Raw genomic sequence first — 20,140 nt, 5'->3', positions numbered from 1 at the left:
CCTTTGACTTGTTGAAAAGAAAAGTGTTTCTTAGTTCGGGTAATCCATTACGTTTAAGCAAGTGTTCAAGTGCGTCATTGGTCAGTGATGTTGTATGTTGTATATGCCAAAAACGGCAGCACCATGAGGACAAAGACTAGACTAGGCAACATACCAAGACATCTGGAGACAATGTGATTGTAGAGATGGACAGAGCGATGAGAACGCTTGAGAATGTCATAGATCTTGAACATGACCCCACCTTGAATCCTCACACAAGGGGGTATCAATTGATGGAAGGTTCTAAACGGTGTAGCTACAGCTGCTCTGCATAGCTGTCGGAGCGGCAGTGGTCTGGGAGATATTCTCTGTGTAGGAATGGTGGAAGAAGTCGTCTGAGTCCTTGTCAAGGGCTGGACAGCTTCTTTGCTGCGAGAGGAACTTATGTCGTCTGAACCTCTAGTATCGTGGTTGCAAGTGCAAGAAGACGGGCGATTAAGTGAAACTGCGATTTACTATAGCACGTGTCTGCATGAAAGAAATTAGCATATAAGTCATGAAAAATCTTTTATCATAGATCAATAAGACAAAGGGGACAACTACAAATAGGCAGCGAAGGGACCCGGTGAATCGTGCACATATGCGGCGCTCTTGGCCCATATATGCCACAGAACCTTTTAGGAGGCTGATAGTAAAATAGGGCATCATCCTAACAGCATTTTCAAATCATTCATAGACTCTTGCCTGCCCCTGAAAGCTAGAGCTTGAAGTAGCTCCTGGTTCGTGTTGCTCAATGCGTTTCACGAACCAAACTTGCAGACATTCGGATTGCTTTCATTTAGAACCACGGCCCTGCTGAATGATGAGATAAAACTCGTTAATTTGCGCTGAGAAAGAGCGCTTGATATAGTCAAATGAGTACAACACAAAGGCTTGAAGGTCGATGTCTCGGGTGACTAGACAAGTTGATGACTGGGTTATAGAGCAGACCCTTTGAATTGACATCGTACAAGGGAGCAACAGTCAAGGTAGACTAGACAGCGTTTTAAAGAACTTATATAAGAGCGATGGTGTTGCTTATGTGTTCCCCGGGGTGATCTCGGTTCATTTCGCGAAATTATATGACCTGAGAGCAACAAGAGGTCTCATAATTCAACGTTGTTTCCCTCCGTTTGATGTTCTGATAGCCCGAACAGTGAATGAATTTGATAGAAAGCGTAGTGTTGAAGCTGGCTGGTCAAGCAAATGCATATTGTTTGTTCAGAAGCCCATGCTCCCCTGCTTCGATTGTTCTCTTCCCTCAATTACAACGCCTTTTTCTTTCCAGTGCAAGATCATTTGGACACCAGCTGAGCCTCCTCATCTCTATTCATCGTTGTCACGACGGTACGGCCATATCATATCCCACTGATCTTCCTACCTTGCACTCGAAATGCATCCACTGTTCCGCTGCATGACCAAGCTAACGGAGAAGTCCAAAAGACCGACGAGCCAAACAAACCGCCTCATATCCACCTCGACTCTGGTGTCTGATAGACTTCCCAAGTATGCATCTCTCGAGGGCTTGCAAGGGCCTACCTTGCTTACCATCAATATCATCAACAGCTACCGACCTCACCATGTCAACAACCAAGACCCAGCAGCTTTCCCAGACAGTCACAAAGCTCATATTTGGCACTAATAGCTACAGAACCTGGGTCAATAGACTGGAGCAACGCATCTCCAACATCAACCCTAAGTGCTGGTCGATCCTCGCAGGCGATATTGAACATCCAGCCGAGCCCGACTACATCTCCTTCACCGCAGAGGAGGCCTACTTCGCCATTGCAATGACCGAATATCCGATAGTAGGATTTGCAACTGACCCTCAAACTATCGCCAAGAGGGTGGAACAATTCATCTCCACAAATCGTGACCACAACAAGCTCCTCCTCGCACAATACCAAACCCGACTCGGAGAATTCGAAGAGTTAAACCGCAAGGCGCGGATGCTACTTGAATCGAGCCTTGGGAGGGATCAGATTGCCATGATCTCGTGCATCTTTGGTGCACGTTCTGCATTCCTGGTACTGGATAGCTACAAGACGGGTGGGTTCGGATTGAAATAAAATAGTGTGCTTAGAGACACCCTGATGATCAAATGCAAAACATCTTGAGAAGCCCAAAGGAAATCCTAAGTGTACAAATAAATAAAGATACTAACACGGGTACAGTCGTTCTCGAAATCGGCTTGACAGATACACTCTTCGTCACTCTTTTCTGGCCCCAGCGCCTAGGCCGTGGCGTATATCAATTATTGAGCGGGCCGCATCAAATTAAAGGACGCACTAAAGTGCATCTCGTCTAGTACCGTATCTTGATATTACGTACATCACGCTGGACTGCGGTGGAAATCCATAGAACTACCTATCAGCCTCTATGGCTCGTGTGCCCGTCCCTGAGAACTAACTAGGTGAACTCTAAAATTTGGTAAGAGCTACCTTGAGGCCTCAAAAAAGGGCATGTGACTATTACGAACAGTTTCTGTAATCTAACGTGGAAGTCATTTGGTGGCAGGTGCGAAGAGAACCTACATGTAACTTGATAAGACATGTTGGGATAATACGACCGACCCATGGTGGTCTGTATAAAGTCCTCGCGACTCTCATAGATGTTTTTTCCTGAAAGACATACACAAAGGACTTGATTTTTGTCAGCGCTTTCACTCCGGCCTCTGGGGTGATGCTGTGTCCCTGAATGTACTGTAGTAAACTGAAACATAGGATATATGACAGTAATATGCTTGGTTACTCCTGTCCCATAACGGATATACACTTTTCTCTATTGGCGATGCTTAAGCCACTTGGTGAATCTCTTTACAGCCCGCTGTCCCCTACTAAAATTGAGATCCGTGGCCTTCCGACTGCCAGGCAGTTCTTGCTGGTACATCTCCTCAGCCTTATTTAGCTTTCCCTGGTCAGAGTATAGAAGACCAAGGTTGTTGAATGCATCAAGAGTCGACGTGGGATCTGGACCAAGGGCCTTCTCCTTCCCTGCCAGTGCTCGCTGGTACATCTCCTCTGCCTTCTCTGGCTTCCCCTGCTTAGAGTAGAGATTTCCAAGGTTGTTGACTGTAACAAGGGTCGATGTGTGATCAGGGCCGAGGGCCCTCTCGTATCCTGCTAGAGCTCTCTGGTACATCTCTTCTGCCTCGTTCAGTTTCCCCTGATTATAGTAGAGAGCGCCAAGGTTGTTAAGTTCGTCGAGGGTCGACGTATGATCTAGACCGAGGGCCTTCTCACAGCCTACTAGAGCTCGCTGGTACATCTCCTCTGCCTCATTTAGCTTTCCCTGCTTAGAGTAGAGATTCCCAAGGTTGTTAACTGTATTGAGGGTAAACGTGTGACCTAGACCGAGGGCCTTCTCGTATCCTGCTAGAGCTCGCTGGTACATCTCCTCTGCCTCCATTAGCTTCCCCTGCTTAGTGTAGAGATTCCCAAGGTTGTTAACTGCATTGAGGGTAGACGTGTGGTCTAGACTGAGGGCCTTCTCACAGCCTGCTAGAGCTCGTTGGTACATCTTCTCTGCCTTATTCAGCTTCCCCTGATTGGAGTAGAGAGCACCAAGGTTGTTGATTGTATCGAGGGTAGACGTGTGATCTGGACCGAGGCCCTTCTCGTATCCTGATATTGCTCGTTGATACATCTCTTCTGCCTTATTCAGCTTCCCCTGATCATAGTAGAGAGAACCAAGGTTGTTGATTGTATTGAGAGTAGACGTATGATCTAGCCCGAGGGCCTTCTCATTGCCTGCTAGAGCTCGCTGGTACATCTCTTCAGCTTCCTTCAACTTCCCCTGGTCAGAGTAAAGAAGACCAAGGTTGTTGACTGTATCGAGCGTAGACGTATGATCTAGCCCGAGGGCCTTCTCCTTGCCTACTAGAGCTCGCTGGTACATCTCTTCAGCTTCCTTCAACTTCCCCTGATCTCTGTAGAGAGCACCAAGGTTGTTTATTGTATTGAGGGTTGACGTGTGACCTAGACCGAGAGCCTTCTCATATCCTGATATTGCTCGCTGGTACATCTCCTCTGCCTTCTTAAGCTTTTCCTGCTTAGAGTAGAGATTCCCAAGGCTGTTGAATATTTCGAGGGTCGACGTATGATCTAGACCAACGGCCTTCTCGGATCCTATAAGTGCTCGCTGGTACATCTCCTCTGCCTTCTTAAGCTTTCCCTGCTTAGAGTAGAGAGCACCAAGTTGGTGGACTGTGCTAAGGGTCGACGAATGATCTGGACCGAGAGCCTTCTTATATCCCGATAGTGCTCGCTGGTACATCTCCTCTGCCTTGTTTAGCTTTCCCTGATCATAGTAGAGAGCACCAAGGTTGTGGACTGTATTAAGAGTAGATGTGTGATCTGGACCGAGGGCCATCCCCTTCCCTGCCATAGCTCGCTGGTATATCTCCTCAGCTTCCTTCAACTTTCCCTGATGCCTGTAGAGATTTCCTAGACCATTCAAAGCCCCCTGTACTCTAGTATCTTCTCCTGACCAATCTGTATCAAGAATGCGATTGGCGTGCGGAATAAGCCGTCGCTGAAGCTCTGCCGAATTCTTCTCGCTCAAATTAGGCACAGTGTATCCAACAGAGATCAATGCCAGCTCATTTAGCCGAAGCGAAACCAGATATCTATCAGTGCTAGAGACGTGAAGGCACCAGTCTTGTACCACTGGATGCATTGTGTAGCTTTCCTTCTGTTGCTTGACTTCAAGAAGGGAGAATTCGATGAGAATGCTCACTCTGATCGAAAATGCAAGAAAGGTTGCAGCGCTTTCGTAAAGCCACAATGGGACGTCTGAGCCTTCGCAACCACTTTGAATTAATTCATACCAGGTGTCCTGATTGTCAAAGTGAGCAAGAAGCAACAGTAGCTGAGCTGCCTTTGAGTCCCGCTTTTGAATCTCGCGATATGATATCAGCCACGTCTGTAGCATGTTACCATGTTGATACTGGGGCCCAGATCTCGATTGCGACTGCAAGCTGGACCATGACTCTTGGTAAAGTTGCAAATACCTAGTGACACTGGTTCCAGTTTTACGTATGTAGGACCCGGCGATAACAATGGCCAACGGCAGCCCATCCAGACGACTGGCAAGGGTAAGGATTTCTATGGATATCAATATCATCAATGAAGTCAATATATATGTATATCAATTGCCCTCGTACCTGGGCTGTTCCTAAGCTCGCCGACAGTAGTATCCACTGATAGACGACTGCTTCGCAAGAGTAGTTGGATCGCATCCTTGGGGTTCAGCCTATGTATTGGAAAAGACTCCCCTAGCTCAGTCAATGATTCGAGCCGAGACGTGATAAGAATAGAGCCATGATCAGCTCCAGGGAAAAATTTCTGAACATCATACGCTTGACGAACAACACTATTAGCGGGAGAGTATTGATCGATGTTATCAAAAATGATTAGCCATCGCGAGTTCCCCTCCAATGCTAGCCACCGCAAAACATACGTAGATCGCTGCTCCGCTTCTTCGTCAATGATCGCATCGGCGTTTTGAGACTGGCCTGTTAGCCGTGGCAAATTTGAGCTTAGAGATTGCACAAGAGTGGCTCGATCCTTGCCATTCAACCAAAAGATAGCAGTGAAATCACGTTTGTGGTCTCGTGCGAAGCGAATTGCTAGCTGTGTCTTTCCCATCCCTCCAAGCCCATGAACAATGGCAACTTTCTGCTGTTCAGACCTAGATGGCTGTATAGACTGCCACAGCTGCTCTAGCTCTTCCTGCCGACCCATGAAGTTTGTTTCAATCACCGGCATATAGGTAAGGTCGAATGGTACGTCAAAGCGATGAACTATATCCCCAAATGACTAGTTAATAAGGAATTTGGGGAATGAAAATACCATAACCCGCCTACGGTCTTCGTACCTGATTTCCACTGCCTTTGGTTGGCGCGGGTAGTATGTTTCTATATATTTCAGCAAGGAACAGGCTCGCCACCAGTAATGCACATACGTGTAAAATAGTGGAGAATGACATCTCAGTCTTGTCTGCAAAACATCAGCTAATTGAATCACTTGGTTAACTGAAGTCTTCGAGATACACACTCTCTTTGAGTCTCATGTTCTCAATGCAGTCCCTCACCCGGAACTTCTGTGTTATGTGCGTGAGATAGCCCTCTGTTGCCGCCTCTATCGCCCCCTTCTTCTTGTACTCCTCAAGCCCAATCTCCTGTAGTCCCTGCTCGACATTCAACCGGAAGTACCGCTTCTCGTCGAATTGTTTTGCCCATCTCGCTATGAACCTTCTCTCGGTGTTCTCCGTCTCGGTTGCAATCTGCACTACTGTCTGCCCGAGGAACTTGAAAATATTGTCCTCGAACGGCTTCTTGCCTGGGTTACCTGTCCCGATCGATATGAAGCACTTCACGTGCGGCTTGAGATCTCCCGTCTCAGGGAACCATATGTTCGACGCCTCACCTTCCACTTCGTCCACTGGGTTGTTCGCGCCTAGTCCGCCATCAGCAAATGAGCGGTTTCCGATGCTGACGGGTTCAAAGAAGGTTGTGGCTGCAGATGTCGCAAGGGCAGCTTGACATATCGTCGTGCGGATCTTTGGCTCGTGAGAAAGGCTGTAGCTTCTGAGGCGAACAATGTCCTTTGTATGGCGGTCGGCAGTACAAACGAAACTGACAATGTTAGAGAAATCAACCCGGTCTGCAGTGCACTTACGTTTTGCATCCACGTGCTGCGGCATCATCAAATAGATCCTGCTTATCAGCACCACTGTCCTCAACAACCTTTAGGATCGCGCTTTCCAGCGTCGCCGAGTTGAACCGGGCTGTGATATTACCCTTGAAGTTGATAGGGACTGAGTGCAGCTTCTCGCTGAACACTGCTGCTGCAAGATCGCTGTATGCGTCAATGCACTGATCGACATCCATCTCGAGCCGGCCGAGCATGATCGCGATGAGACTTACTGATAGTTAGCATGTCAAATTCAAGGTGGCAGGCGCTTGGAAGTCCACTTGCCCCCCAGTGCTTGTTCCTCCGATAAGGTCAAACACTTCACACGGCTTCACGGGAGGGAGCTGGCTCTGCTCCCGCGCGTGGTTAAGTCGATCCATGATGCTCTTCAGGATGTAGAGTGATGAGAGGCCTCGCACACCCCCACCATCCAGGGACAGCAGGCACAAGCCCGTAGTGTCCAACGGGTTCGGCTCTCCGCCGTAAATGGTTGCTTCTTGCTGCATCGCCGAGTTCTCTCTTCAGTCTGAGGAGTCTGCTTTCAATATGATAAGCCCAAGGGCAAAAAGACAAACAGAAACGGTTACTGATTATCAGAAATGGGCTGTTCAGCTGAATAGACCTAAGCGGGGGTAAGTAAGGCGCCTTGTTAGGTCGATGGCTTTGCCGCCTGTGGCCAATGCACCTCACCCAAGATACACCACATCGCTTGGGGCCATTCTGCTCCACTCCCACTGACACTGGTTCACGCATATCCTTTAGGCAGATCTTCCATAAAGGCTAGAGCTGGTTTGCGGGGACCCACGCTTTGTCCATTGAATTCCAATTCCATTCAGGTCTCATACGCATCGCGTAATTTACATACGAAAATACAGTAACATACAAGTTGATGCGGCCCGCTAAATAATTGATCCGCGCCAAGGTCTTGGCAGTGGGACCAGAAAAGAGTGACGAAGAGTGTCTTTGTCAAGCCGATTTCGAGAACGACTATATAACTTAATGATGATGACTACATGTATACAGATTACGCCACCTTCCCGGGGCACAATCATCGTGACGTCAAGTTGGTACATCAACAATTTAAAAGCCAGCGGAATACATAAGAAATTGAAATGTGGTGAATAACTTTTCACAGAAAGAAACACTGGATGAAAATTAACATATCTGGCGCCCAGAATTATCAGAGTAACCTAATCCCGGCTGCAACATCCATCACATCAAACCGTATACATTGCCAACATGTCAACCTGCACAAGGAACTCCAGTGATACAAGTGGAATCCCAGGCGAACCACGAACAGTCAAGAGTCAAGTACTCGAAACAGGAGCTTCAATGGTCCAAGACTTTACGCCAGTGAAACAGATCTGCGCACACCTCAACGCCTTCCACGTCTATGCCAACGACCCAACTCGATGCGTTGAAGCAAACCATTACTGCACACATTTAACAGAAGGTATACCTCCTAACTACACGACACCATCCAAGCCCTATCTACTCTCCCCCCAATACCATAACCCATACTGATCCCAAACCCCAGATGTCCGCCAATGCCTTATTTACGACTCGTCCAAAACAAATGCCCGCCTAATCGGCATAGAATACATGGTCTCACCCCGAGTCTTCAAAACCCTTCCAGCAGATGAGCGCAAGCTGTGGCACACGCATGAATTTGAAGTGAAGAGCGGCATGCTGATAATGCCTGCGCCAGCTGGCGTTCCCACGTCTGTATGGGAGGCAGCCGAGACGGCTGAGATGCAAGATATTGCACCTATCTATGGAAAGACGTATCATTTTTGGCAGGTTGATCGTGGGGATATTGTACCCATGGGACCGCCGCAGTTGATGGGGAGTTTCACGTCGGAGGAAAGTGTGAAAGCTGCGAAACCTGGGGGGTTGGATGAGCTGCTCGGGGACCGGGATGGGTTGTATGGAGTTGATTACCGACAGAAGGCTAAGAAAAGAGAGGGGATTGAGGCTGTCGAGAAGCATGCTGGTATGTAAAATATCCTTCCTGGTTGGATAGGGTCGTTCTTAGGTGGTGACATTGTGCTGACCATTCACTTTAATAGATGCTGATACGATGTGTAAATCAACTTAGGAGTTGATCAATGTTTATGCGAGACAATAGGATTAAGTGAACATGAAAATAAATTGCATCGAAATGAATTGATATACAGAGATGTCTCCCCGCTACGCATGACTCAAAGACCCAGTCCCATAATGAAATGGGGTCAAATTGAGGCACACTGGGGGACAGCCAAAAGAAGATAGGCTGGTTATGTTCATCTTGCTTCATTGTCCACACTTGCTCGTCCTGGTGCTGAATTTCGACGACGGCAAGCTCTAGCATTTGGAGAAGCGGATTCCCGAAAGGGAGAGGAGAGGGGATAGTGGAACTATGTATGGAGAATGAGGGCAGGGGGTATAAAACTAAATAGACAGGCCAAGCAGCTGTCCATAAAGATGCTTGCGCAGAAAAGTCAAGACCAAGAAAACTCAGGTGCTCAGCCAGCGCCCATTGCATTAAATGGGCAGCTGGAATAGCTTGAATGATCCTAGAATCTCATAACTTGGCACAGTTGCAATACCTGCTACCTTAAAAGTGCAGGATGATATGTCGACAGTGGATGAGGAAGACAAGACGGGAGCGCAGCAAAATCGAGGTTTTTAAACGCCCCGCTGGGTCATGTGACCCAATCGCGGACCGACTGAAGCTCAATCTGAGGAAACCAACAAGCTCTCAATTGACCACACATGGAGCGCTTATTCCGAAGTACGCTGCGGAACGCGAATTTGCGCAGCATTGGCCGACTTGCGCTTAATGGTGCCGGAACCTTCTGCGGCTGCGCGCTGATCTGGGAGCACTTGATCACCATCCAGGCCAGCGCTGGTCCGTCCATGTACCCGACCTTCGACGTAAGAGGCGACTGGCTTCTGATCTCGCGGATACATCGAAACGGAAAAGGAATTGAGGTCGGCGACGTTGTGCGATTTGGGCATCCCAACTTCCAGGGCGTTCATGTTGCCAAGCGGGTTGTTGGTATGCCTGGAGACTTTGTTTGTCAGGATAAGGCGTTTAGTACAGAGGTCGGAATTGATCAAAATATGATCCAGGTAGGCTCCGTCTTGTGTCATGGGTACGTGGTTCGATTGCTGACTTGTATTTGTTGTGAAGATCCCCGAGGGCCATGTCTTTCTGGCCGGCGACAATCTTCCCTGGTCGAGGGATTCGAGAAACTACGGGCCGGTTCCTATGGGCTTGATTAATGGAAAGATTGTTGCGAGGGTATGGCCGCCTTCGAAGATGGAGTGGGTGCGTAATCCGTTGCAACCTGTGCAATTGGATTAGATCGGACCACGCGGCATCTATACTTTATGCCAATGGGTGTATTACTTGAGATTCTGTTAAGCGTATACATGGAGTTTGGTCGGAAGGGAATTGTGAAAGCAGTGTGCATATTCATACATATCAAATTGTACAATACAAATCTATACTCAATCGCCGATATGGGAAACAAAGTATACAAGGCAAGATTAGCGGAAAGACGAGGGGTTACGTCTCTTATATGGCAGAGGCTCGACCCGTGCGCGGCGCAGCTCCACGCTGGCACCGTCGAATCCGATCTCCTTCATGACCTCCAGGGTCGTGTCGTCCCATTGGGTACGGAACAGATGAGCACCAATGGCCTTGAGGTGGTAGCTGGCCTGGAGGGTGCGGAGAGTGACATCGCGGCTAGTCTCCTTGGTCTTGATGGCCTCGAAGTTGAGGGGGCGAGAGTTCTTCTGCTCCATGATGAAGACAGATAGACGGTGGTAGGGACTACCCTTCTGAGCAACAGGTGGCAGCCAGGGAAGAACTACCTGAGAGTCTTCCAAAAGCTGAGAGAGATCGACCTTGGTGGAGGTGGCCGAGATGGGCACGTTCACGGCGAGGAAGTGTGTCTTATAATCAAAGCTGTTGGTCTCAACGTTTGGGATATCCGGGTCAACAATTGCAATGGTGACAAGCTTTTCACCACCCTCGAAGAGTTGAATGTCCAATTTTGGTGCGCTTGTGCTGGCTCTGGCATCGACATATTCACCAGCCTGAACCTGGCGCTTGCCGAAGTACATCCTGGTGTCCACAACGGGGTCGCAGTGAGGCAAGACATCGGGAATGACCTTCATTTGGGTAATACGCTGGACAAGAATCTTGCGGCGATACTCACGCCATTTGCGGTCGGCCAAAAAGCGGTAGATGGGCTTGGACATGTCGCCTAAGATGGTAAGATGGTAAGTCTAGGCCCGAGCCATCCAATAAGTTGTCAGTCATACCTTCACCATCCTCGAAATTGCGCTTCACCAAAGGATCGTTAATATCGGCCAGGATCTTGAGGCGTTCCAGGTGTAATTGCATGGCCGTGACACGGGACTTCTTCGCCTTCTCTCCTCCGGCCTCTTCAACAGACAGAGCCTCCTGTCGTGCAAGGCGCTGTCTCATAGTCTCAATTTCCTTCAATTTCTCTTCGCGGTCGGCGAGGAGAACCTTCCGAGCTTCCTGGAAACATTGGTAAGGCAGTTGTTCGAAAGGAATGTTGGCGGAGTCCTGGAGCGCGGCACGTCGACGACGAGATCCAATAGGGGCGGTACCCTGTCGCAGCAAACGTCTCTCTAACCGGGGGCTCGTCACAAGAGAAGGATCAGGTGCCTTGTGGAAGGGTTGGCTTGGTGCTTCAGCTTCGGCTTCTTTGACGCTAGCAGTCGACTGGAAGGCTCGCGTCTGGAGTTGGGTTCCAGCAATGCCTCGCGAATAGGTGTTGCGAAGGCATTGGAGCAGGGGCTTCGAAGCCCGCTCGCAGTGAGCCATTATTTGAAGAATTGGGGGTTGAGATGGCGTTGGCCTTGAGGATCGGATGTTGTTGTCTCTCCGGGGTGACTTTTTCTGTTCGGACGCCAAGATTCTGCTCGTACCCACCGCCCGGGATCAACTTTTGCTCGTCCGTTCAAGACACCAGGCATCATCAATTTATAGGCGTTATCCACCGAACGGGTTCTACACAATGCCTAGTCACGATGTTTTTCGCTCGCTGCGGCTGCTTTCACGCAGCTCGGGCGGACTTATGTCCGGTCCGAAGCAAGTGACCGTGAGTGACTTCATGAATTGTTGATCTGTGTGCTAGACGCAGTTACTGACAAGCCACCCAATTTTGCAGCAGCGATGCCTCACACGGTCAATGGCAACAGAGGCCAAGCCCACGACACCCTTCGAAACACAAAATGCCACCGAGGCACCCCAAGCACAACGGCCTGGAGCCCAACTCCCTGTTCAAGTCGTGACCTACCGTTTCCCCGACATGAAGCCCGAAAGCATGATTCACTACTCGCGGAGACTCCTTCAAATGCCCATTCGTCATGATATTCTTCACCGCGCAGTCGTCTATGAGGGTGACGCAACCCGGCAAGGAACAGCCAGCACCAAGTGGAGGGACGATGTGCACGGTAGTCACAGGAAGCTGTATGCACAGAAGGGCTCCGGTCGTGCTCGTGCAGGCGACAAGCAATCGCCAGTTCGCCGCGGTGGTGGTGTAGCCCACGGACCCCATCCTCGCGATTTCTCGACCGATCTACCACGAAAGATCTACGCCCAAGCCTGGCGCATCGCCCTCAGCTACCGGCACGCACGCGGCGAATTGATTGTTGTCAATAACTCCATTACTCTTCCCGAAGGTGCCACCCCCTTTTTCGCCCGGAACTTCGCCAGAGCTCATGGCTGGGACCAGAAGAAGGGTCGGGTAACACTCATTACGCAGAAGGCGGATGAGAGATTGTTCCAAGCAGCTGAAAAGTTCCACAAGCACATCAAATGCATCGAACTTGAGGATGTGGATGTGAAGGATATGTTGGAGACGGGGAGAATCGTCATTGAGAAGGAAGCATTGCACAAGCTCTTGCGCGAGAACTCTACGGACCTGACCAAGGAGGACAGAATCTGGTCACCTTCACTAGACGGAAAGGAGATACTCGGGCTGGGCCGTCCTCGGGCTTGATTGCGTCTGTTATATTGTTTGCATTATCTAGCTATGTACAAATAGATCTATATTTTAACACTTTATTCCATAATTGCGCAGTCAAAACCCAATAATTCCATAGCATTTATAGAGAATCTTCATAGAATTTTAGTCCGATTCAGCGCACATAGCATAATTCAAATCCTTGACATCAAATCGCATCAAAAGGTGATGTCAAGCAGTGTCGGTTATGGGCGGAGAGTCGGAGCGGAAAGAAAATCCAGCGAAAAAAACTCCCGAGGTCAAGAAAGCGGAGAAACATCTGATTGTCACCATCATACCCCCTTCCCTGTATTCTTCCTTTTCTTCGTTCTAATGTTACTTCGACACTCTTTCTCCCGCCTACCCTCGCCGAGCTGGATCTCGCGCGTATCCCCAATGCCTCTACGCGCAAAGGTTACCAACCCTGCCTTCATGGCAACAGCTTCGGTATGCACTCCTCGGACCGAAAACTGACATCAGAGCTGATAATTGATAGATGTCGACGAATATTCCCAAAGAACTCCCCACAGATGAACCCGATGATGTTCTGTTCAATTCGATTTACGGCATCCGCAGCGTCGAGCTCAACCGCCCCAAGAAGCTCAATTCCCTGAACGGCTCCATGGCACGGAAGATCTTCCCCCGATTGAAGGAATGGGAGAAGTCGAACCTTGCGAACATGATTCTCATTTCTGGAGCTGGCGAGAAGGCCCTCTGTGCAGGCGGCGACGTTGCCGCTCTAGCTAAGCAGAACGCAGAGGGACTGGAGGGACAACATGCCTCGACAAGTTTCTTCGGACTCGAATATTGCCTCGACCACATGATTGCTACATACTCGAAGCCCGTTATCTCTTTTATGGATGGAATCACCATGGGTGGTGGTGTCGGCCTCAGCATGCACGCTCCTTTCCGTATTGCGACTGAGCGTACCGTCTTTGCCATGCCTGAGACAACTATCGGTTTCTTCCCTGACGTTGGTGGCTCGTTCTTCTTGCCACGCCTCGATGGTGAGACCGGAACCTATCTGGCCCTGACCTCGGAGCGCCTGAAGGGTGTACAGGCTCTGTACGCCGGAATTGCTACTCACTACCTGCACTCGAGTGTTCTCGCCAATGTGACCCAGCGTCTCTCTGAGCTGACCTTCCCCGACCACGTCGAGCTCCCCGAACGCCTGCATACCGTGAACAAGACCATGGCAGAGTTTTCCCTTGGACTTCCTCCTCTTGAGGAGGAGCCTATGCTCATGGCTGGTAGCCTGCGCACTGCCATTGACCGCTGCTTCGCCTTCAACTCCGTCGAGGAAATCTTCCAGGCTTTGGAGCAGGAGACTGGGCACAAGGAGTGGGCTCAGAAGACATTGGAGACCCTCTCGAGCCGCTCACCCACTTCCCTGAAAGTTACACTTCGCCAGCTGCGCCTCGGCAAGAAGTGGAGCATCTCAGAGACCTTCCAGCGTGAACACGCGATCTCTGCCCACTTCATGCGTCACCCTGACTTTGTCGAGGGTGTCAACGCCCGTCTTGTGTCAAAGCCTCCCCGCCAGGCTGAGTGGCAACCTGCTACTCTTAAGGAGGTCACGGACGAGGCCGTGGAAGAGTTCTTCAAGATCCCCGAGGGTGAGGAGCGCCTATCCCTCTTCAGCACCGGTGACTACAAGAGCTACCCCCATGCTCACTTCGCCCTTCCCTCCGAGAAGGAGATTGAGGCTGTTGTGCGTCAAGGACATGCATCACGGAGACCTGTGGTGGACCACTTCCTCGAGAAGTACGCTCACCGTGAGGGTGTCCGCCGAAAGGTCGTCGAGGTGATTGCCCGGAAGACGTCAAAGACTGCCGAGGGAGGACTCAAGTGGAACTAAGAGGGATACTATCTATCTGTAATTTTTTATTGTTCTGTATTAGAATCGAATATTGAACCTATATACCACATGCCATTACCCCATTCTCATACCAATCATCTTCTGTAGCAGTATAACTGTAAATGTTCCTCTAAACGATCATAAAACAGATAGACAATGTTCATATGAATATGTCGCTGTATATACGGCTTTCAGGCAGTAGCCGCGACTTGCCCAACTAGGGTGCCGCCGCTTGTTAAGGGCTCTTAGGGCAAGCTCTTAGGCGTCTGGTTACCTATGTCGAGAAAGGTGGTGTCGTGGAGACGCACAAAGACGTTCCAGATGAAGTCCGGGATGACCTATACACGGAGGATCAGCAGAAGCAAGAGAAAGAAAAGCGCAAAGGCGGTAACATTCTCGGTGGTGAAACGCCATATCTGCCTATCAACATCAATGTTCACCTGTCACACTCTCCCGGATTGGCCACAACGGCTCTGGCTGTTGATTTAGCGGGGTTGAAAGATGTGGTTTTATTCAAGATTCGGGTTCAAAGACGTAGCTGTCAAAGAATACGGTGAGTGGCTTGCCTTAAACGTATCCAATGTGACTCTCAAGGCTGGAATCCGACAAGCGTGCGATATAACACTGTTAGATGGCTTTGAACTTGAGCATATCTATAGGGATCGAAATCTAGAATTCTTCGTTAGCAAGGGAACCAAGCCGGCATTGCCCGGAGTTTCGTAGAGAATATTCGTGACTGGACTAAGAACGTTAAGGAATACCCGTTATTGAATTGGTATAGATAAACATTTTGGCGTTGGGTATTGGCATTTTGGGGTACGAGTTGGATATATTTGTTGTATTAGATAACGCGGCCCTACTTCGTAGATACGCGATCTATTTGCTTTATTCATCCATTAATCTTGATAGTTACCTAGCAAATCAAGTGTCCCTTCTATGGTAAGGCGACTAGCCGATAAAAATCGCATTAACCCTTGGATCACATAAAATAGAGGTTCGAATGTTAGATTGGGTACTAAATCAGCAAACTTCCGTTCAAGCTTCGATGTTTCATGATCCTCGAGCAAAATTAGCAACCATTCTGCATATAGATCAGTTTGATTACCTTCTTCTACTTCTAGATTATGGCTAGACCTCATTAGCCTTGATTCCCATTTAGACTCCTATTCAGCTAGTAACTCCTCCACAAAGCCAATCATTTGAAAAAGTAAAACTTCATCCTCGCCAGGATACTAGAATGGCCAGGTCGTGAATTAGAAGAAATAAATCTATAGTTTATATCGCCGTATGTATAATTTCCTTCAAAGATATGATATATTTACTTACCGTACAACCTATACGCAAAAAGTCGACGCGATAATTAAAGTAGTCGGTGAAAATCCTCTCTAGTACCCTCAGTGATCCCGGCTAGACTAGCTTCTGAGGTTCCTATCCTGAATAAAAACTCTCCCCAAAACCAAGAAGCCTAATATCTTCGTCGTCCTCTTCTATCCACTTGGTCCATTCTACTGCTTTGATCAGTTGGACCGGCAATCTATTCCCTACAGGAGTGCCATCCATTCGTTTTAGCGGGCTCAATCTCCGGGAAACCGAGAACATCAAAAAGCTGTTCCTTGGGACAAATAAGTGCAACTAAATGCAATATTCCGACCACTAATGTCTAATAAGAAGTGAATAAAATAGCGCTAACCACAGAAAATAACTGTAGAGGGGGAAGCAACCTCACCTCTGTGGCATATGGCAGCACTAAATAGATTTGATAGCTTTCAAAAGCTGCATAGGAATCCGGAGAACGGTTTCCGGGTGGAGCTTGTCGTGGCTCTCATAGTAGTCCGAGAGGACCTTATCAATTGAAGGACAAAGTAATTCCAATACAAGACATTGGTGGACCCCGTTAGGGCCTTTGTGAGAGAAGGCATCAAGCAGCTGAACAACATAGTCTGAGGAAAGCCCTATTCGAGAGTGCTTCTCTTAAAAATTCAAGTTTTGCAGCTCTCGCGATATCGACGAATTTGCGGTCATGATTTTCAAGGAGACCCATTGATTTCGACTGGCGTGAAATTAGCTATGAATGAGCAAAAGTTGGTGTTGTACAAACTGACTCTCTGTCTTTCGCAAGCCATACCGTGGAAAAGCCGCCATCTCCTAAGTTGTGATGTATCTTGTAACGGTATTTTCAACTGTATCTCCGAGGTGGACTGGATGGTATCCTCCATCTTCTATTCTTTCTGCGCCCCACTGCCAAGACGCTAGCTTAAGAAATGGTAGATCTAAATGGACCGGTGTACATTACGTCAAGAGCATGCTGCTCTCTATACTGATGAATGTCTCAACAGAAATAAGATTCACTGGACGAATTCTTCCCCACCCCTCAAATATGGCAACAAAACATAACTGTTCTTTCACCATTCAGAGTTCCCTTTTGGGTCTACCGACCCTCTACAAAACCACTTGAATAGGGACGCTTTCCAGAGTGAATATGACAGTACTGCTTCAAAGCTCGTTGTACTTATTCAGGAGCACTTAATTACAGCCAGTGTGAAAGATACTCGCGATCCCTGAGAAGGGCACGCGATGTTGGGAACTTTAAACGAAATGGCCATATTGATTTAGTCAAGTGGGCGCGTCAACTTAGCCCCCAGATTACATAGTTCCGGTAACTCCGCCACTAACGGAGATAAACTGTGCAGTGATCCACCGGCTCTTTTCTGATACTAGCAGAAGCGTAGCATCAGCCAGATCCTCCACTGACCCGAGGCGATTCGCAGCTCGCGTCTGTTCATACATAGAAAGCTGAAGCGCAGTTGGAGACCCGTCAGGGGCCACCAGATACGCTTCCGACATATCTGTTGGAACTGGACCGGGTGCGAGTGTATTGACGGTAATCCCACGGCTCTTGCCAAGCTGTCCCGCATTTCGTTAGATGCTTGTCGAGCGTATAGAGTGGTAAAACACGAAAGAAAGCTTACCTCGCCAGCCCACAACGTTGTCAGGGCATCCATTGCAGCCTTTGTCGCACCATATACAGGGCTTGGGACCAAAAGTTTCGAGGCGATGGAGCCGATGTTGACGATGCGGCCGCCTTGCGGCATTCGACCTACGCCAACAACAGCTTGTGTCATGTAAACCACGCCGAAGACGTTGACGGCGAATTCGTATTCGAGCTGCTCTTCTTTAACCTCCAAGAGAGGTGTGTTGCGTGCAGCCGCTGCGTTGTTGACTAGAACAAATAGTCAATCAGTCTTGTCCAACTGCTCGGAAAGAACATCACGCCGACCATGACATACCGAGGATATCGATGTGATCGACGCTAAATGCTTTCAGAATTTGCTCAACCATGTTCTTCGCAGTCTCGTAATTTTCCACTCCTCCTTGTACGACGGTGGTTTTGGTGCCAAACTCTTTATTGATGCCAATCGCTACCTTCTCAGCCCGCGCCTTGGAGCCTTCCGACACATAATGAATTGCTACAGACGCGCCGTTCCGGGCCAAAGCTCTGGCAATAGCGGCACCGATGCCAGTCTCTCTGCCAGAACCTGTAACCAAAGCAGTCTTTCCTGCAAGTGAGAGTGTGTCGGTCGACATATCTAGAAAATGAGCAAAGAAAGCTATCGAAGCAAAGGGCCACACGGCTAGTTCTGAACTCGGACTGGCAAGAAGCCATGGTTTATATAAACGAGAGATTATAAATCATCAAGTTATAAAAGGCCGGGAAAGCAAGATTGTTCTGTCTACGAGGCCCCCGCTCCTGTTGCTCATGAATATCACGGGCAGGATTGTCGCCGCCCCGAATCGTTTGACTAATGCCCGCATTGAAAGTCAAGGGGGTCCTATAGAGTAAGGTCACGTGCCTCAGGTCCCATGAGTTCGCTACGCTCCGCAATTATTAAACCCCCCACTCTAAGCAAGCTTTGTTTGCATTATAGTTTGTGTTGTTTGTGTTGATGACCAGGGACCAATGGTTCGCTTCGCTCCGCTATTATTAATCCCCCCGCTCTAAACAAGGTTTGTTTGCAGCATAGTTTGTGCTGTTTGTGTTGATGACCAAGGACCAATCAACGTCTCGAGGTCCAGGCGGGCTGGCTGCATAGTCCATACCCAGGTGGTTTGTGTTGATAACCAAGGCCTACCAAACGCTGATGAAAATCACAATAGAGAATTAACTATCCAGCTTACCAAGCGTTTCGGTCTTCTCGGGTGCCGAGCTGAATAATTTATGTCCTGATGTTCCCGCCACTGGAGTATACCGATACATTTAAGCAGACCAACCCTCGATCCTTGTAGTCTCTGTATGGAACTCTCTCCCTCCCAATCAATCAAGCCTTCATACACTCGCCATGTCTCTCAAACCCCTCACTCTCTGGACCCTCCGGGGCCACGTCGGTACGCCCAACCCCTGGAAGGTCCTCATGATCCTGGAAGAGCTCAAGGTTCCCTACGAGCTCAAGTTGGTCGATCTCGACGACCTAAAGAAGGAACCATACGAGTCTATCAATCCTAACGGTCGTGTTCCCGCCCTCGAGGATCCGAACACCGGCATCACCATCTGGGAATCCGGCGCCATCCTCGAGTACCTGGTGGACACATACGACAAGCAACACACCATCAGCTTCACCGCCGGCTCGAAAGAGTACTACGAAAGCAAGCAGTGGCTACACTACCAGGTGTCCGGCCAGGGACCGTACTTCGGGCAGGCCGCCTGGTTTACGGTCTACCACCCCGAGAAGGTGCCCAGTGCCGTCGAGCGCTATGTTAGCGAGATCCGTCGTCTTTCGGGCGTGCTCAACCGATCACTCCAGAACAAGGAGTACCTCATTGGCGCTCAGTACAGCTATGTCGATGCTGCTTTTGTGCCGTGGTTCGAGGTGGCTGCGCTCTTCTGGTCAAAGGAAATGGATCTCGAGAAGAACTTCCCGCATGTTAATTCCTGGTTGAACCGTATCAAGGCTCGCCCGGCTATTGCCAAGACCATTGATGATAAGGCGAAGGCCGCGGCTGCGGAAGGGAAATAAAGCAATGTGATGGGAGATAAAACTCCTAGATAGTACGCGAAGGTTTATTGATTGAATCCAAATACATGTATCTTCTATATCTAGATCTACCCATCTCTTAAGCTAGCGTCTTGGCAGTGGGGCGCAAAAAGAATGGAGGAGTGCAAATTGGTGAAGCTGGCTTTGCACTTCTCTGTATGATTCATGACAGAAGCGAAGTTGTTTTTGATCAGGCACCCGACTACTGGCCGCACATAAGCCATATGTCAGTCAGAAATTACTTGAGTGAGCCCACACTATGGAAATTCGCATTTGCTAGATACCAGAATAGGAAATTGTTGGCAGGATCGCGCGACCGAGGGCACAGTACATACATAGCTTCATTGGTATTCGTGAGCTGGCTATAACAATTTGTGGGATATCAATAGTAGTACAATTGACGCGGGGTGGACCACTCGCCCGTGTGAACCACTCGCCCGTGTGAACCACTCGCCCGTGTGAACCACTCGATGGTGGAATACGTTAGTGCAGGTTCCGCAAAGGTCCTCA

The 20,140-nt window shown here is 49.1% G+C and overlaps 11 protein-coding genes across 11 annotated transcripts; 6 read left to right on the top strand and 5 right to left on the bottom strand.

Annotated features, from left to right (window-relative positions):
• Positions 1-1,598: 1,598 nt before the first annotated feature.
• Positions 1,599-2,087, top strand: N7508_003534 (uncharacterized protein; the record flags this gene model as incomplete). Its single annotated transcript, XM_058461600.1, has 1 exon — positions 1,599-2,087. One exon carries the CDS (start codon positions 1,599-1,601, stop codon positions 2,085-2,087), a length of 489 nt encoding a protein of 162 aa, XP_058322177.1.
• A 712-nt stretch (positions 2,088-2,799) lies between these two features.
• N7508_003533 (protein kinase subdomain-containing protein) lies at positions 2,800-7,219 on the bottom strand (the record flags this gene model as incomplete). Its single annotated transcript, XM_058461599.1, has 7 exons — positions 2,800-5,123; positions 5,183-5,821; positions 5,896-5,935; positions 5,983-6,017; positions 6,075-6,655; positions 6,699-6,941; positions 7,041-7,219. The coding sequence occupies 7 exons, from the start codon at positions 7,217-7,219 to the stop codon at positions 2,800-2,802; spliced, it is 4,041 nt and encodes a 1,346-aa protein (XP_058322176.1).
• Positions 7,220-7,952: 733 nt separating this feature from the next.
• N7508_003532 (OBAP family protein) lies at positions 7,953-8,714 on the top strand (the record flags this gene model as incomplete). The annotated part of the gene is made up of 2 exons (XM_058461598.1): positions 7,953-8,166; positions 8,251-8,714. The coding sequence occupies 2 exons, from the start codon at positions 7,953-7,955 to the stop codon at positions 8,712-8,714; spliced, it is 678 nt and encodes a 225-aa protein (XP_058322175.1).
• A 753-nt stretch (positions 8,715-9,467) lies between these two features.
• Positions 9,468-10,062, top strand: N7508_003531 (putative mitochondrial inner membrane protease subunit 1; the record flags this gene model as incomplete). Its single annotated transcript, XM_058461597.1, has 2 exons — positions 9,468-9,827; positions 9,889-10,062. 2 exons carry the CDS (start codon positions 9,468-9,470, stop codon positions 10,060-10,062), a joined length of 534 nt encoding a protein of 177 aa, XP_058322174.1.
• Positions 10,063-10,247: 185 nt separating this feature from the next.
• N7508_003530 (mitochondrial 54S ribosomal protein mL38) lies at positions 10,248-11,559 on the bottom strand (the record flags this gene model as incomplete). The annotated part of the gene is made up of 2 exons (XM_058461596.1): positions 10,248-10,969; positions 11,028-11,559. 2 exons carry the CDS (start codon positions 11,557-11,559, stop codon positions 10,248-10,250), a joined length of 1,254 nt encoding a protein of 417 aa, XP_058322173.1.
• Positions 11,560-11,926: 367 nt separating this feature from the next.
• Positions 11,927-12,739, top strand: N7508_003529 (mitochondrial 54S ribosomal protein uL4m; the record flags this gene model as incomplete). The annotated part of the gene is made up of 1 exon (XM_058461595.1): positions 11,927-12,739. The coding sequence occupies one exon, from the start codon at positions 11,927-11,929 to the stop codon at positions 12,737-12,739; it is 813 nt and encodes a 270-aa protein (XP_058322172.1).
• A 399-nt stretch (positions 12,740-13,138) lies between these two features.
• N7508_003528 (mitochondrial 37S ribosomal protein mS47) lies at positions 13,139-14,600 on the top strand (the record flags this gene model as incomplete). Its single annotated transcript, XM_058461594.1, has 2 exons — positions 13,139-13,189; positions 13,239-14,600. 2 exons carry the CDS (start codon positions 13,139-13,141, stop codon positions 14,598-14,600), a joined length of 1,413 nt encoding a protein of 470 aa, XP_058322171.1.
• Positions 14,601-15,763: 1,163 nt separating this feature from the next.
• N7508_003527 (uncharacterized protein) lies at positions 15,764-16,199 on the bottom strand (the record flags this gene model as incomplete). Its single annotated transcript, XM_058461593.1, has 3 exons — positions 15,764-15,832; positions 15,927-15,985; positions 16,046-16,199. 3 exons carry the CDS (start codon positions 16,197-16,199, stop codon positions 15,764-15,766), a joined length of 282 nt encoding a protein of 93 aa, XP_058322170.1.
• A 147-nt stretch (positions 16,200-16,346) lies between these two features.
• On the bottom strand, positions 16,347-16,816 carry N7508_003526 (uncharacterized protein; the record flags this gene model as incomplete). Its single annotated transcript, XM_058461592.1, has 2 exons — positions 16,347-16,552; positions 16,699-16,816. The coding sequence occupies 2 exons, from the start codon at positions 16,814-16,816 to the stop codon at positions 16,347-16,349; spliced, it is 324 nt and encodes a 107-aa protein (XP_058322169.1).
• A 427-nt stretch (positions 16,817-17,243) lies between these two features.
• N7508_003525 (SDR family NAD(P)-dependent oxidoreductase) lies at positions 17,244-18,185 on the bottom strand (the record flags this gene model as incomplete). Its single annotated transcript, XM_058461591.1, has 3 exons — positions 17,244-17,504; positions 17,570-17,820; positions 17,888-18,185. 3 exons carry the CDS (start codon positions 18,183-18,185, stop codon positions 17,244-17,246), a joined length of 810 nt encoding a protein of 269 aa, XP_058322168.1.
• Positions 18,186-18,937: 752 nt separating this feature from the next.
• Positions 18,938-19,612, top strand: N7508_003524 (glutathione S-transferase family protein; the record flags this gene model as incomplete). The annotated part of the gene is made up of 1 exon (XM_058461590.1): positions 18,938-19,612. The coding sequence occupies one exon, from the start codon at positions 18,938-18,940 to the stop codon at positions 19,610-19,612; it is 675 nt and encodes a 224-aa protein (XP_058322167.1).
• Positions 19,613-20,140: the final 528 nt, after the last annotated feature.

This window comes from Penicillium antarcticum (assembly GCF_028974205.1).
Source record: "Penicillium antarcticum strain IBT 31339 chromosome Unknown utg000003l_segment0_segment0, whole genome shotgun sequence".
Taxonomy (NCBI): Eukaryota; Fungi; Ascomycota; class Eurotiomycetes; order Eurotiales; family Aspergillaceae; genus Penicillium; species Penicillium antarcticum.
This window is presented reverse-complemented; position numbering and strand designations above follow the sequence as displayed.